This window comes from Rhinopithecus bieti, unplaced genomic scaffold (genome assembly GCF_001698545.2).
Source record: "Rhinopithecus bieti isolate Rb0 unplaced genomic scaffold, ASM169854v2 scaffold_2077, whole genome shotgun sequence".
NCBI lineage: Eukaryota > Metazoa > Chordata > Mammalia > Primates > Cercopithecidae > Rhinopithecus > Rhinopithecus bieti.
This window is the reverse complement of record NW_016803882.1, coordinates 960,657-972,209: the sequence shown is the minus strand read 5'-3', so window position 1 is coordinate 972,209 and position 11,553 is coordinate 960,657. Positions and strand designations below refer to the sequence as shown.

Sequence of the window (11,553 nt, the reverse complement as noted above, 5' to 3'; positions counted from 1 at the left end):
AAAAAAAAAAAAAAAAACAAGCCTCCATATAATGCAGAAGGAAGAACCAAGTGTGCATAATGTGAACCTTCCCAGGCCTCTGCAGATCCACATCTCCTTGGCTTCTGAGAGAGGCATGATTCACAAACCATTTCATCAATGTGGGTATTTTACAACATTAAAAAAACACTGGCCAGGCACCCTGGCTCACGCCTGTAATCCCAAGACTTTGGGAAGCCAAGGCAGGAGGATTGCATGAGTCTGGGAGTTCGAGACCAGCCTGGGCAACACGGCAAATCTCCATATCTACAAAAAATATTTTAAAAATTAGCCAGGTATGGTGGTGTGTGCCGATAGTCCCAGCTACTAGGGAGGCTGAGGTGGGAGGATTTCTTGAGCTGGGGAGGTCAAGGCTGCAGTGAGTCATGATCGTGCCACTGCACTCCAGCCTGGGCAACAGGGACCCTGTCTTAAAAACAAGACAAACACTGCTCTTTTCCTCCCTGGCCACCTGAAAATTGGCCACTGTGATGAAAGACACAGCAGCTATCCAGATAAAGGAGTTCATAATCAACTGACAACTTCGGTGGAAACATACGGTCGTGGTCATCCTTCACTCTGGGAAGGCAACAGTACTGAGAAAGAAATTTGGGAAAAACTAGCCAAAATGTACAAGATCTCCTGGACATGATATATAAGATGGAGATCATCTTTGTATTTAGATTCTGACCGCATTTTGTTGTAGCAAGATAATTGGCATGATTTATGATTCCCTGGATTATGCAAAAAAAAAGTGAACCCAAGCATAATCTTGTAAGACATAGCCCAGATGAGAGAAAAAGACACCAAGAAAACAGCAAAAGGAATGCAAGGACAGAATGAAGCAAGTCAGGGGGCCCCAAAAGCCAGTGTTGGTGCTGTCAAAAAGGAGTCCAGATTCTGCAATGGCCGGGCGCGGTGACTCACGCCTATAACCCCAGGACTTTGGGAGGCCAAGGTGGGCAGATCACCTTAAGTACAGTGTCTAACACTGTACCAGGAGTTTGAGACAGTGTCTAAGACTGAGGCCAAGAGTTAAAGAGCAGCCTGGCCAACATGGCGAAACCCCGTCTCTACTAAAAATGCAAAAATTAGCCAGGCATAGTGGCAGGTGCCTGTAATCCCAGCTACTCCAGAGGCTGAGGCAGGAGGATCACTTGAACCCGGGAGACAGAGGTTGCAGTGAGCCAAGGTCGCACCACTGCACTCCAGCCCAGGCAAGAGAGTGAGACTCCGTCTAAAAAAAAGAAAAAAAGATTCTGCAATGACTTCATCTGCGGTGATTGTGCCGATTTTTCATGACAGGATATAATAAACTGTAACAACCTTTTGGGTTTTTTTAGAGACAAGATCTTGCACTGTTACCCAAACCGGAGTGCAATGGTGCGATCATGGCTCAAGTGTAGCCTCTAACTCCTGGGCTCAAGTGATCCTCCCCGCTCAGAATGCTGAGTAGCTAGGACTACAGGTGTGCCACCATGCATGGCTATTAAAAATTTTTTTTGTAGAGATGAGATCTTGCTATATTGCCCAGGCTGCTCTCAAACTCTGGCCTCTAGTGATCTTCCCTCCTTGGACTCCCAAAGTGCTGAGATTACAAGTGTGAGCCACTGTGCCTGGCCTAAACTGTATAAACTTTAATAAAACAAAATCCTAACTCATAAGATCTTAAGGTGCAGTAGTGAGGATGAAGGGTGGATATAAAGATTTTTCTGAGTTTTCACTTTTCAAAGGGAAGTATTGAGTCTCCTTTCTCTGTCAGCCTCTGGAATGCTTCCGGGTAGCGCAACCCGGTGAAAAGGAAGGCACTCGTATTGAAAGGATGTCTTGGACGTTCTTCGAGATCCTTTACACTAGGTTCACAGCACATTTCAGTCAGACAACGTACCAGGAGATTTCAAAGATGTCCTTGCTAGCCAGACTTCCAGGACTGTCAAGGGCAGGTGGTGGAATACCTTGGGTGGGAATCGCTTGAATGGTGGGCATCAAAGAGAGAGGTTCCAGGGCCACTAAGGCAGGAATTGAGATTTGTCTCCAGGCCAGGGATGTGGCTCATGCCTGTAATCCTAGCACTTTGGGAGGCCAAGGCAGGAGGATTGCTTGAGGCCAGGCGTTTGAGACTGGGCAACACACCAAGACCCCATCTCTAAAAAAATAAAAAGTTAACAGGCATGGTGGTGCATACCTTTAGTCCATCCCAGGTGGGAGGATCACTGGAGCCCAGGAGGTCAAGGCCATGATTGCAACTCTGTACTCACCCTGGGTGACAGAAAGAGACCCTGTCTCAAAAAAAGAAGAAGATTAAGAAGATTTGTCTCCAAGGCGGAAGTTTACAAATTTACCCTGGCTCTTTCTCCTGTGATTGTTTTCTTCTGAAGAACAAAAGGAAGGCCCCAGAGTGCTAACAGCACGGCTACTGTAGGTGTTGTGTGGGGCCTACTCAGATAGGGTTCCCTGGAGTGACATCTGCAGTGATTCCTTTGCTGTGTGGTTCTGAGTCATTCTCCCCAGGGTGTCCCTTCTCTTTCAGGTACCTCTTTCTCCTGGCTGGAGGAGGTGCCCTGGCTGTGGCTGCCATGGGTCCCTATGCCGTGCTCATCTTCACCCCTGCTGTCTGCTCCGTGGCTCTCCTCTATTCCCTGGCCCCGCAGCAAGTCCACAGGTGGACCTTCTGCTTTCAGATGAGCTGGCAGACCTTGTGTCACCTGGGTCTGCACTACACTGAGTATTATCTGCATGAGCCTCCTTCCGTGAGGTAAGCAGCCTGTTCATTGGTCATGCTCAGTCCTCCCGCGGTTTGCTTGTACCATGGCGGTAGCAGAGAGAACCTGGGTGTTGGGGTTGGAATCCTGATTCTTCCACATTTGACCAGTGTGACCTTGAGCAAGTCATTTTACCTCTTTCAGACTCATATCTTTTTCTGGAAAAAGACATGGAGCTAACAATAGTGTGTTGCAAGATTGTCATGAATGTTAATTAACCGCCCAATGGGTTCACCTTCTCCACTGCCTAGACAGACAGGGGAATTGCAACAGAGAAAGAGTAATTCCCAGAGAACTGGCTATGCGGGAGACAGGAGTTTTATTATTACTCCAAGCATTCAGGGTCATCATAATCAGCTTCCCCGAGCATTTGGGGATCAGAGTATTTAAGGATAATTTGGTGGGTAGCGGGAGGCCAGTGAGTTGAGAGTGCTGATTGGTTGGGTTGGAGATGAAATCATAGGGAGTCGGAGCTGTCTTCTTGTACTGAGTCAGATCCTGGGTGGGGGCCACAAGACCAGATGAGCCAGTTTATCGATCTGGGTGGTGCCAGCTGACCCATCAAGGGCAGGGTCTGCAAAATATCTCAAGCACTGATCTCAGGCCTTAGAATAGTAATGTTATCCCCAGGAGCAATTTGGGGAGGGTCAGAACCTTGTCATCTCCAGCTGCACGACTCCTAAACCATAATTTCTAATCTTTTGGCTAATTGTTAGTCCTGCAAAGGCAGTCTAGTTTCCAGGCAAGAAGGGGTTTGTTCTGGGAAAAGGCTGTGATTGTCTTTGTTTTAAACTATAAGCTATAAACTAAGTTCCCCACAAAATGAGTCCCAGGAATGAACAAGGACAGCTTGGAGGTTAGCAGCAAGATGGAGTTGGTTAGGTCAGACATCTTTCACTGTCTCAGTTATAGTTTTGCAATGGCAGTTTCATTAGAATGAATATAAATGTGATTCTGTGGCTAATCATCGCTGCCACGTGTTGCCTACCTGGTGCAGTGTTTGGCACTGAGCAGTAGTTGTCATTGTGCCTGAGAGGGAGGGCAAAGCAGGAATCCTAGAGCCCACAGAGCAGGCCTGCCCAGAAGTGACTCAGCACTGTCTACCAGCCTCAGCACGGGTTGAGTGGACACTCCGCTTGCAGGTGTCAGTCTTCCCATGGTGGCTGCTGGGAGAGGCAGCTGCTGTGTCAGTGTTTCTCTTCCTTCAGACTCAGCTGTTCCCATCTTGCTGAAGAAGAGTAGGCACCCCATCTAGAAAACAGAAATCAAGAGCTAATTACAGTCTAGAGAAGTGTTGTCATGAATCAGCAAGATCCGTGAGATGAGGGGAAACATTGCTTTGTGATCTGGAGATCTCATGTTCCTGGCTCTCTCTGGTGATCACAATTGGCTTCAGGGTCACTGGGTGCAGAGGCTGTGATGCTCCAGGTGGTCACCTATCTGATTCTAGCCTGTGGTTGGTTCACTTGCTTTGCCATCCTGACTATACCCAGATTTTTTTTTTTTTTTCCTATGAAGACTATTTTCAGCCGGGCACAGTGGCTCACTCCCGTAATCCCAACATTTTGGGAGGCCGAGGTGGGCAGATCACTTGAGGCCAGGAGTTCAAGACCAGCCTGGCCAACATGGCGAAACCCCATATCTGCTAAAAATACAAAAATTAGCTGGGCATAGTGGCGGATGCCTGGAATCCCAGCTACTCGGGAGGCTGAGACAGGAGATTGCATCACTGCACTCCAGCCTGGGTGACAGAGGGAGACACTGTCTCAAAAAAAAAAAAAAAAAAAAAAAGACTATTTTCACCAAAAGCTTCAGGTTGGCTGCTCTAAGAAAAAGGCAAGATGGCAGGTGGGTGGGGTGTAGGAAGTACCAAATGGGATGGAGTGAATCAGGATTTCAGTAGGGAGCTGGGGCCTGATGAGGCTGGGAGGGCAAGTTGAACAGGAGCTGGCTGGATGTGAGGGAGGCTGGAGCACACCTGGAATGGGGGACTCTGCTAGTCGAGCAGGGCTGCTGCCATCACACGGTGCCACAGACTGGGTGACTCAAACAACAGAAATTCATTTCCTCACAGTTCTGGAGGCTGAAAGTCACTGATGATGGCGTCAGCAGGGCTGGGCTCTTCTGAGGCCATTCTCATGGCTTGCAGGTGGCAGTGTCCCCCTGTGTCCGTGTGATGGTCACTCTTCTGTCTGTGCATGCATCGGTGTCCTAATTGTTCTCATAAGGACTCTGTGCATATTAGATTAGTGCCATCCTAATGACCTCATTTAACCTTAATCACATCTTCAAAGACCCTAACTCCACATACAGCCGCATTCTGAGGTACTGGGGTCAGGCCATTAGCATAGGAATTTTGGGGGCACATTCAGTCCATAAAAGAGAGAGAGTGAGCAGAGTTTGGTGGCATTTGGAGGCTACCTTGCTTCCAGTGAGAATCAGTCAAGTAAGCAGGTCAGTTTTTCTTAAATCTTCAGACAGACGGATGGAGACAGCAGCAGCTGGAAGACTGTTGTTTTCTCTGCACAGGACAGCGTTTCTGACTGTAGAGTGTGTCATTGTAATTTTCTTTCCTTTTTTTTTTTTTTTGAGACAGGGTCTTGCTCTGTTGCCCAGGCTGGAGTGCAGTGGCATGCTCATGGCTCACTGCAGCCTCGACCTCCCAGGCTCAAGCAATCCTCCCACCTCAGCCTCCTCAGTAGCTGGGACCACAGGCATGCGCCACCACATAGGGCTAATTTTTCATATTTTTTTGTAGAAATGGGGTTTTGCCATGTTGCCCAGGCTGGTCTCAAACTCTTGGGATCAAGTGATCAGCCCACCTCACCTCAGCCTCCCAAAGTGCTGGGATTACAGGCGTGAGCCACTGTACCCAGCCTAATTTTCATTCGCTGTTCTCCTCAATGATCTTGCCAGCAGAATCTTTGATGGGGAAGCAGTAAGAGCTCAGGTGATTGGTTAAGACCATATTTCAAATTGCTAATGGCTCAGCACACACTGTGATCCATTCCTTAGTACAAATCCCACATTAGACAAAGTCTTACAGCCAGGACCCGGTTTGTATTTAAAATCTTCACCTTCCTATCTTTTCTTCACTACCGAGTTTTTGTTTCCTCTATGGCAAATTTCTCCCAAGTCTCGGATCCTAATTGTTGTAGGCCTTTCTTGGAAATATTATAATCAACATTTCCCACAATGTTCCTCATCATTCTCTTATTTGCATCTCTGACTAATGTTTAATTTCCCCATTTACTTGATCCTGCCTGATGTCACCCTAAATAACAAACAGAAAGAGGCTCCCTAAAAGAAAATGATGGGGCTGGGGGTGGTGGCTCACACCTATAATCCCAGCCCTTTGGGAGACTGAGGCAGGTGGATCACTTGAGCCTAGGAGTTTGAGACCAGCCTGGCCAACATAGCGAAATCCTGTCTCTACAAAAAAAAAAAAAAAAACACAGAAATTAACTAGGTGTGGTAGCACATGTCTGTAGTCCCAGCTTCTCAGGAGGGAGAGAGGGGAGGATCACCTGAGTCTGGGAGGCAGTGGTTGCAGTGAGCCAAGATGGTGCCACTGCACTCCAGCCTGGGTGATAGAGTGAGACCATGTCTCAGGAAAAACAAAGCAAGAAAAAAGAAAGGAAAAGAAGACAATGCTTATGGCTGAGAGCAGTGGCTCACACCTGTAATCCTAGCACTTTGGGAGGCCAAGGCAGGTGGATCACCTGAGATCAGGAGTTCAAGATCAGCCTGGCAGACATGGTGAAACCCTGTCTCTACTAAAAATACAAAAATTAGCTGGGCGTGGTGGCGTGCACCTGTAATTCCAGCTACTCAGGAGGCTGAGGCAGGAGAGTCGCTTGAACCCAGGAGGCAGCAAAGGTTGCAGTGGGCTGAGATTGCACCACTGCACTCCAGCCTGGGCCGCAGAGTGAGACTCCGTCTCCAAAAATAAAAAATAAAAAAAGAAAATGATACGTATTTAGGGATTGGGCATTACAGTGGGAATATGTGTGCCATAGTATGTGTATTCAGGTAGGTAAAGGAAGACAAAGTTTTTGTTTGGTTGGTTGGTTGGTTTTTTTGAGATGGAGTCTCGCTCTGTCACCAGGCTGGCATGCAGTGACACAATCTCAGCTCACTGCAACCTCTGCCTCCCAGGTTCCAGTGATTCTCCTGCCTCAGCCTCCCGAGTAGCTGGGACTATAGGCACGCACCACAAAGCCCAGCTAATTTTTGTATTTTTAGTAGAGATGGGGTTTCACCGTATTGGCCAGGATGGTCTCGATCTCTTCTGCCTCGGCCTCCCAAAGTGCTGGGATTACAGGTGTGAGCCACCACACTCAGCCAGTAAGAGAAAGTGTTTTAAGAGAAAAATAAAGAGGATTATATAATTGTGTTGAAATCATTATCCTTGAATACAGGATCAATGACAAGGGTGATGCCAGTCTGTGGTTGGGCAGGCAGTGGCTGGGCAGGTGACCTCACAAAAGTATTTTTTTGGGTAGGGTTGCAATGGTTTTTGTGCAAGGTTGTGGTTTTTGCAGTCTTTTGTGGTAGTTTTTGTTATCTGACATACAAGCATTGAGAACCCTCTCTTCATACCTTTCCCTGGCTCTGTTTGTCAGAATTGTTTTGTTTTGTTTTGCTTTTTAACACAAGTGATTTCGTTTTTTTTTTTCTTTTTCGTTTGCTTTTTCTTTTTTTTTGAGACAGGGTCTCACTTGGATGCCTAGGCTGGAGTGCAGTGGTGCAATCATAACTCACTGCAGCCTTGAGCTCCTGGGCTCAAGGGTTCCACCCATGTCAGCCTCCCAAAGTGATGGGATTACAGGCATGACCCACTGCACCCAGCCATGATTCCATTTTTATTCCCACAGCTTTCAAATTGGAGTAGTGTGTGGTTCTGAATTAATTCAAGAGTCTTCAGCTGTTAAAGTAAAATTTCCCAGGCAAATTCTCCTATTCAGGATGGCAGATTTCAGGATAGAAGATGGAATGGATCTCTGAGATCCCTGGGAAGCTTCTCAAGTTGAACATGAGTGTAAATGTGTGCATCTTTTTTTCTTTAAAACAAACAAAATATATATGCAATATACATACATATTCCTACAGATATACATATACTTATTTATAAAAAACACATGATCATTACAAAAAATTCAAACAAAGCAAAAAGTGAAAGATCTTCTTATGCTAATCTCATTCCCTAGAGGTAACTACTCTTAAAAGTTTGGGGTATATTAGTCTAGACTTAAGCTCCACTGTATATTTAAGATCTGTAAATATTGCTGGGGGTGGTGGCTCATACCTGTAATCCAGTTTACACTCCCAAAGTGTAATCCCAGCACTTTGGGAGGCCGAGACTGACAGATTGCTTAAGCCCAGGAGTTTGAGGTCAGCCTGGGCAACATAGTAAGACCCCATCTCTATAAAAAATAAATAAGATTGATTTATTTTAAGATTTATTTTTTGTGGGGTCCTGCAGGTCATGAGATTAATCTTAGCTATACAGACCTATGTATTTCCTGTGAGATCATGTATGACAGACTGGAATAATAGAAAGAGAATAAATACAGAGTGTTTTTATGTTTTAAAAAAATTGTCTTGCAGGTTCTGCATCACTCTTTCTTCTCTCATGCTCTTGACCCAGAGGGTCACGTCCCTCTCTCTGGACATTTGTGAGGGGAAAGTGGAGGCAGCATCTGGAGGCATCAGGAGCAGGAGCTCTTTGTCTGAGGTTGTGTGTAAGGCACTGCCCTATTTCAGCTACTTGCTCTTTTTCCCTGCTCTCCTAGGAGGCTCTCTGTGCTCCTTCCAGCGATTTCAGGCTTGTGTTCAAGGGTCCAGTGCTTTGTATCCCAGGCACTCTTTCTGGGCTCTGAGCTGGAGGGGTCTGCAGATTCTTGGACTAGAATGCATAAACGTGGCAGTGAGCAGGATGGTGGATGCAGGAGCAGGACTGACCGATTGCCAGCAATTTGAGTGCATCTATGTTGTGTGGACCACAGCTGGGCTTTTTAAGCTCACCTACTACTCCCACTGGATCCTGGATGACTCCCTCCTCCACGCAGCGGGCTTTGGGTCTGAGCTTGGTCAGAGCCCTGGAGAGGAGGGATATGTCCCCGATGCGGACATCTGGACCCTGGAAAGAACCCACAGGATATCTGTGTTTGCAAGAAAGTGGAACCAAAGCACAGCTCGATGGCTCCGACGGCTTGTATTCCAGCACAGCAGGGTGTGGCCGTTGTTGCAGACATTTGCCTTCTCTGCCTGGTGGCACGGACTCCATCCAGGACAGGTGTTTGGTTTCCTTTGCTGGGCCGTGATGGTGGAAGCTGACTACCTGATTCACTCCTTTGCCAATGAGTTTATCAGATCCTGGCCCATGAGGCTGTTCTACAGAACCCTCACCTGGGCCCACACCCAGTTGATCATTGCCTACATCATGCTGGCTGTGGAGGTCAGGAGCCTCTCCTCTCTCTGGTTGCTCTGTAATTCGTACAACAGTGTCTTTCCCATGGTGTACTGTATTCTGCTTTTGCTATTGGTGAAGAGAAAGCACAAATGTAAGTGACATCTTTCCCTGGCTTTCATCTTATACACCCATGAAACAGTTTAGAAAGTGCCAGATGATGCATCAATAATGCGTACATCTGAACTTTTCCATAATAAAAATTTTTCTAAAGTTTTAGATGAATATACCCAGTGACTTGAAGTAGGAATTTGTGTATCTCCTTTAGCAAGCTATTCTGCTGGTACTGAGGATACGAAAGGGAAAAATACGTGGTTTCTTCCCACAAGGTTTACAGTCTAGATGGGGAAGCAAAGATTAAGTAAAGTGATACATAAAAACACAAGGTGCTGTGAATGAGATGGCAAACGCTCTACATATAGACACCCCAAAACTGAGTGTTCAGCTGGCCCACCTGATCCTGGAATGGGAACTTTAGCAACACAAAACCAAAACAAAACCTAACTCATTATCACATTGGTTTGTTATATGGACTACAGACTCATATCCATTATTAAGTTTGAAAATTATTTTCTAAATTTGAAAATTTGGGCCAGGTGCAGTGGTTCATACCTGTAATCCCAGCACTTTGCAAGGCTGAGGTGGAAGGATTGCTTGAGGCCAGGAGTTTGAGACCAGGTTGGGCAACAGAGCAAGACCTTGTCTCAAAATATATATATGTGTGTGTGTGTGTGTGTGTGTGTGTGTGTGTGTATGTATATGTATATTTGGGTGGGCTTGATGTATGCACCTAAAGACCTAGCTCCTCTGGAGGCTGAGAAGGATCTCTTGAGTCCAGGAGTTCGAGGCTGCAGTGAGGTGTGATTGTGCCACTGCACCCCAGCCTGGATGACAGAGGAAGGCCCCATACGCTAAAAAACATTTTTGGGCCGGTTGCGGTGGCTAACATCTGTAATCCCAGCACTTTGGGAGGCCAAGGTGGGCAGATCAGAAAGTCAGGAGTTCAAGACCAGCCTGGCCAATATGGTGAAACCCCGTCTCTACTAAAAATACAAAAATTAGCCGGACATGGTGGCGGGTGCCTATAGTCCCAGCTACTTGGGAGGCTGAGGCAGGAGAATTGCTTGAATCCGGGGTGTGGAGGTTGCACACTCCAGCCTGGGCAACAGAGCAAGACTCTCTCTCAAAAAAAAAAATTTTTTTTTGAAAATTTGAAAAAAATTGTCCTAAAATAAATGGCTGATATTATTCCCAGAGATATGTTAATAAACTAAAAACCCACATGATAACTATTTGCATAATTGTTAAATACAAAGCTGACTCATAAACATGTCTTACAAAGAGATCAATAACAGGAAGTAAACACTACTTTAATATGACTTTGAGGGTGGGTTTGATTCTTTTTTTTCTTGGCATATCCTAAATAACTCCCTCTGTTTCTTCCTGTTAGAATTTAAATACACAAGAGAAAAGTATCAGGACTTCCAAATTATGCAGTAGCAATAACATTTAACTAGCACTTACAAATTACTGCCACATCTGCAGGTCACCTGTACTGTTATGTAATTACCATTTTTCTTCAATCAACTTTAACTTACTTATAAAACTTACCCTGCTTCTAAGCAATGGCAGTGATGAAAATTGGGTTTGGTGTAGTAATTCTATTTTACTCCAGTACTCACTAAAAGAGACACATTCTTGTTCCAAAAAAAAAAAAAAAAAGAAAAGCCTCTTTATTTGTGTACTGTGTAAAACCATCTGCTTATCTAGGGTGACATCTATGACATCTATCCCACCATATGAAACATTGTACAGGTATCTCAGCTTGAGTATTCCAAACCAATCCTTCTCACCCTTTTCAAAATGTAAAATTGCAAATAAGCTTTTTGATGTGGTTTGGGTCTGTGTCCCCACCCAAATCTCACATCGAATTGTAATCCCCAGTGCTGGAAGAGGGGCCTGGTGGGAGGTGATTAAATCATGGGGGTGGATTTCCCCCTTGCTGTTCTCATAATAGTGAGTGAGTTCTCACAAGATCTGGTTGTTCATAAAAGTGTGTAGTACCTTCCTGCTCTTTCTCTTCCTCCTGCTCCAGCCATGTAAAGCGTGCCTCCTGCCTCTTCACCTTCTGCCAGGATTTTTTTTTTTTTTTTTGAGACGGAGTCTCGCTCTGTCGCCCAAGCTGGAGTGCAGTGGCCAGATCTCAGCTCACTGCAAGCTCTGCCTCCTGGGTTCACGCCATTCTCCTGCCTCAGCCTCCCGAGTAGCTGGGACTACAGGCGCCCGCCACCTCGCCCGGCT

The 11,553-nt window shown here is 46.0% G+C and overlaps 1 protein-coding gene across 1 annotated transcript in view; it reads left to right on the top strand.

Moving 5' to 3' along the window:
- MBOAT4 (membrane bound ghrelin O-acyltransferase MBOAT4) overlaps positions 1-9,626 on the top strand; it is a 13,983-nt gene extending 4,357 nt beyond the window's left edge. Inside the window, exons 2-3 of the mRNA XM_017857067.1 lie at positions 2,549-2,773; positions 8,391-9,626. Of these exons, the coding sequence (XP_017712556.1) occupies positions 2,549-2,773; positions 8,391-9,354 (1,189 nt within the window). The 3' untranslated portion in view covers positions 9,355-9,626. The remainder of the gene's footprint in view (positions 1-2,548; positions 2,774-8,390) is intronic.
- The last annotated feature ends 1,927 nt before the right edge of the window (positions 9,627-11,553 follow it).